This window comes from Mus caroli, chromosome 7 (assembly GCF_900094665.2).
Source record: "Mus caroli chromosome 7, CAROLI_EIJ_v1.1, whole genome shotgun sequence".
Taxonomy (NCBI): domain Eukaryota; kingdom Metazoa; phylum Chordata; class Mammalia; order Rodentia; family Muridae; genus Mus; species Mus caroli.
Genome location: NC_034576.1, coordinates 142,576,924 through 142,581,764, shown reverse-complemented (window position 1 = coordinate 142,581,764; position 4,841 = coordinate 142,576,924). Strand labels below are relative to the sequence as shown.

General features: G+C 39.7%; 1 protein-coding gene across 1 annotated transcript; it reads right to left on the bottom strand.

The window, feature by feature from the left end:
- Nucleotides 1-857: 857 nt before the first annotated feature.
- LOC110298567 (olfactory receptor 13A1-like) lies at nucleotides 858-1,842 on the bottom strand. Its single transcript, XM_021167891.1, has one exon. The coding sequence runs from the start codon at nucleotides 1,823-1,825 to the stop codon at nucleotides 887-889; it is 939 nt and encodes a 312-aa protein (XP_021023550.1). The 5' UTR covers nucleotides 1,826-1,842; the 3' UTR covers nucleotides 858-886.
- Nucleotides 1,843-4,841: the final 2,999 nt, after the last annotated feature.

The window sequence follows — 4,841 nt, the reverse complement described above, 5'->3', positions numbered from 1 at the left end:
ACTCCACCCTCACCCCCCACCATTAAGCTACAGGTGTTAATCACCTAAGCAGGCAGTTTTTAACCCTCAGAATGAGCAGGAAAGTTTTTATGACTTTTTAGAAGTTATCAGCAAGCATTCAGTTTACTTAGAGAGTTAGAGTGGTCAGAGACCATTAGTCTTTAAAGAGACTCCTTCGTCTGATTCTGTGTCCCACTTCAACTGATTCCAGGCCAGGCAGGCTCCCAGTGTACATTCATTTAGTTTTTCCAAAGCTATTTGTTGGAAATAATTAATCTTTACCATATTTGAATATCATCATTTTCTTAAGCAAGTTGGACTCACATATGTGAGTTTATCTTTGAAACACAAACTCTATCTCTGCTCCATGCAGGCTTTGACTTCCACAGCTTAGTAGAAAGCTTTAAAATGGAGAACCTGAGTCTCTCTCTCAACTTTAGTCTTCTCAAGATTCTGTGTCCATTCCACCCCACCAATTTCTTTATAAAGTATGTGTTCATTAACATAGTCCTAGAATAAAGTCCTGTGTTGTCTACATGGTGGAACTGGTTAAAAAAAAAACAACACATTGTTTTACATGAATCACCATTGCTAGCCACCAAAAAATCTTCTAGTCCAGGTATGTAGAATTTCCATTTAGATAAAATTTACTTTTGAAATGGTTTGTACTGGTCAGAAAAAAAAAAAAAAACTTTTAGGTTTCTTTATATTTTACATATGAAGAATTTTGTTGTTTTGGGAGTTGCAGTAAGTGAAATTGTCCAGTCCTTGAATCAGAAAATAGTTTTCTAAAGCAGTGATAGGCACAATACCCTCCATGTGGCTGCTCTCAGGAAAGCATGTTTAGAAACAACCCAGGGCAAGAGAACAACATATACACCTCCACTTAATGGGAAAAAGATGGCAAGCATCTGCCCAAGGCAAGCTTGACATCCTTGTTCCTCAGTGTATAGATGAGGGGGTTGAGGGTTGGGCTGATGACTGAGTACAGCACTGAGGAAACTTTGCTTCTTTCTGGACTGTAGCTGGAAGCAGGGCTGATATAGGCACAGAACACAGATGAGTAGTACACAGAGACCACAATGAGGTGGGATGAGCAGGTAGAAAAGGCCTTCCTCTTGCCTTCAGCAGAACGCATGCGCAGGATGCTGGCAATGATGTAGCCATAGGACAACAGGGTTAGCATGAAGTTGATGCCTCCATAAAAGGCATCTGCCACAAGAGTCATAACGCTATTCACATATGTAGGACTACAGGAGAGCAAGAGGAGTGGGGGGATCTCACAGAAGAAGTGGGTGATGAGCTTGGGTCCACAAAATGACAGCCGTGTCATCAGACCAGTGTTGATAGATGCATTTAGTGCACAGACGGACCACACACTCATGGCCAGTACCCCACATAGCTGTGGACTCATTCTAGAGCTGTAGTGGAGGGGACAGCAGATGGCTACATAGCGGTCATAGGCCATAACTGTGAGCAGCAGCAGCTCAGAGGATGCAGACCACGCAAGAAAGAAGAGCTGGGCCATGCATCCTTTGAAGGAGATGGTATTTTCCTCAGACACTAGGCCAATCAGAGCCTTGGGAATCACAGAAGAGGTGCACACAATATCCATGGTAGCCAGGTTACACAGGAAAAAGTACATGGGACTGTGGAGCCCAGTGCTGGAGGTGACCAAAGCAATGATCAAAATGTTGCCCATTAAAGCCACTGTGTAGAGGGCCAGGAAGCAGCCTGTCAGGAACAGTCTTAGTTCAGGGTGCTCTGAGAACCCTTCCAGCACAAACTCTGTCACTACTGTTTGGTTGGGACTCAACATCGTCATGGAAAGTATTGGGTCCACTGGTGTATCTGTCAGCTTCTGAGAAAATATCACAGTTCACCACTTCAAAGGTTTCCAAACTTTATCATCTCAAACTTCTCTGATGCCAGAAAGAAGTGAATGTATTTTCTTCATAAAATCCCATTTTTCTTATTATCTGTATTACACATCTGAAAACACACACACACACACACACACACATATATATAATTAATATATAATATAATATAATATAATATAATATAATATAATATAATATAATATAATATAATATAATATATATTAATTTTGGTTACCCACCTAGCAACTTTCACCCTGTAGATCTGAATCAGGAAGGACATCTGCTCCTCCTCATCTTCTTGAACTTGTGGAGTGAGTGTAGCATCCCTCCCTCAGGACCTGCTTGTGCTTTCTTTTTTTAGTACCTGGAAACACTGTGCTCTGTTGGCAGTGCTGGGATTAGAGCTGTATCTCTCCCCACTCACAGCAGGTATTTCCATTTGATGGCAAATTTTGAGTGGGCACACCCTCTTGTGCCTTCCTTCCCACCTGGCCTACTGGCTTCTCAATCACTTTTTTCCTCTTATATTTGGAGAAGGGACTCTTCCATCCATTTTAACCTGGTAATTGTCATCTCCATGACCAAGTATATTATCTGCATTTTACTTATTATAATCCTGTGAATTCTCCTGCAGTTGAAACTGTCTTGACGCTAATGTACTTCAAGTCTGTCAACCCAGAGAGCATTTCTCAAAACCTCAGCCTATAGACAGAATGCACCTCGGTGCCTTTCTATCTCAACAAACCATCATATCAAAGTCAACACACCCACAACTGCAATCATTGCCATTGTCTATAGATGTTCCTGTGTGCTTTCAATGGCCATGAATAGAAACAGCACTACCTACCTAATGTTTCAAGTTGCGTATTTTATAGAGCACAGCACCATCTCTCTGCCTTATTGCCCTACTTTTATCCTATGTCCATGCAAGAACCTCAGTAGCTTCCTGGGCTATGAGCCAAGAATGGTGCTCTTCATCCTCTTACTCTCTCATTCAATGAGATAGCAATAGAGTTCAGAGTCATGTTAACCCTATATCCGGTTAGTAGAAAAACAGTTGAGAGATTTCCTCAATGGCTTGCCATCTATCTAGCCACAGATTCATAGCCTTGTTAAGAGTTGTAGGTATGGGTTCCATACACTGAAGTGAGCTTATCTGATCCTCAAATCCTGCAGCTATAGCTTTCTAAACATCATGATTCATGTTCTCAGTGTCATCAGTTGTTTCATCATTTTTGGCTTCTTGTCATTTCTAACATTTCCAGTTTTCTCTGCCATCACCTAAGGACTACAGACAACTAAGGCGTTTTTTGATAAAAGGCCCTCTTCCCCTAAACCAAATTTACTGTCTCTTCACAGTCTTTCAGCAAATCACACTCTTGCTTGATATAAAAGACACATCTGATATCATCCATTATCCTTTTCTGTAGGTTCCTTCTTGTGTCCATATGTAATACACTATTTCCCTATCTAAAAACTTGTTAGTGGCAATTATTTGTACTTCTCTGCAAGTTTTTTGCTTTTCATTTCTCTTTCAATGCCCAAGATAGAAGGGTATTATCCTCTATGACCAAGCACATTCATGACTCTTTAGTCAGTGACGTGTGCTCCACTTACTAAATTGAGTGGATCTTACCACTTGTACTCTTTGCCTTACACCCATCTTTTTACACTTTCTTATAAGTCACATTTTATCTCCTATATCTTCTCTATAGTATGGTTCACATTTAGTATGGTCTACATTTTTCTCATATAAGTAGAAAATGTTGGATTTTAGACATTGTAGCTTATCTCCATTTCAAACTAGAAATATTCAAATGTTGTATTTACCCTCTGTAACCATGTGGACAGTATGACACCTGACCATGTTTCTAACCCACTCTCAAATTTACTGTACCAGAGAATGTCAATGCATAGTTTGTATTGCAATTGGTTTTCCAGAATCAGAATTAGCAAAGGAAATCCTGAAATGATCTTGGTAATTTCTGGATGTGGGTACCTAATTTAACTATATCTTAAATTTTAAAATATTCTTCTGATAGTTCTAATAATATATTCATGATATTAACTCCCAGTACCTACCCAGGGGTTATTTCCCTCAGAGTACAGAGAGTGTTAAGATTGACCATAGTCTCACCTGGAGGGGAAGATTTAAAAACTACTGAAACCTTAAAAAACATTTTTTTGGGGGGTCTGGTAGAATTCTCCTATTACCTATACCTCACCAATAAACATATAATCACATGGACAATAACTAATTAATTTCTAAATGACATGCATGAGAAGAAATGATAGATTATTATAAATAATAGGGTAATTTTAGGACCCAGACATATATTCATCCACCTAAGGACACATGACCTATTACAAAGAAGTAAACACACACACACACACACACACACACACACACACACACACACACACACCACATTAGAGAAAAGACAGCATCTTCAACAAATGGTGCTGGTCAAACTTGGTAGTTACATGTAGAATAATCAAATAATATCCTTATCTCTCACACTGTACAAAATTAAACTCCAAGTGGATCAGGGACCCCAATATATGAAACAAATATTTAAGTGACACATAAAAAAGTATGCGATATCCTTGAACTCATTGTACAGGAAAGGACTTTTTAGCAGGACCATGGTAGAATAAGCATTAAGATCATTAGTTGACAAACAGGTAAAATGAAACAATAAAGCTTCTGTACAGCAAAGAGCACCATCTGAAAGCATCATTTGAGAGCATCATCTGAGAGCATCATCTAAGAGCATCATCTGAGAGCACCATCTGAGAGCATCATCTGAGAGCACCATCTAAGAGCATCATCTGAGAGCATCATCTGAGAGCACCATCTGAGAGCATCATCTGAGAGCACCATCTGAAAGCATCATTTGAGAGCACCATCTGAGAGCATCATCTGAGAGCACCATCTGAGAGCACCATCTGAGAGCA

Excerpts from the sequence above, each read along its gene's own strand:
- LOC110298567 (XM_021167891.1), bottom strand. The coding sequence starts at position 1,825 with ATGACGATGTTGAGTCCCAACCAAACAGTAGTGACAGAGTTTGTGCTG.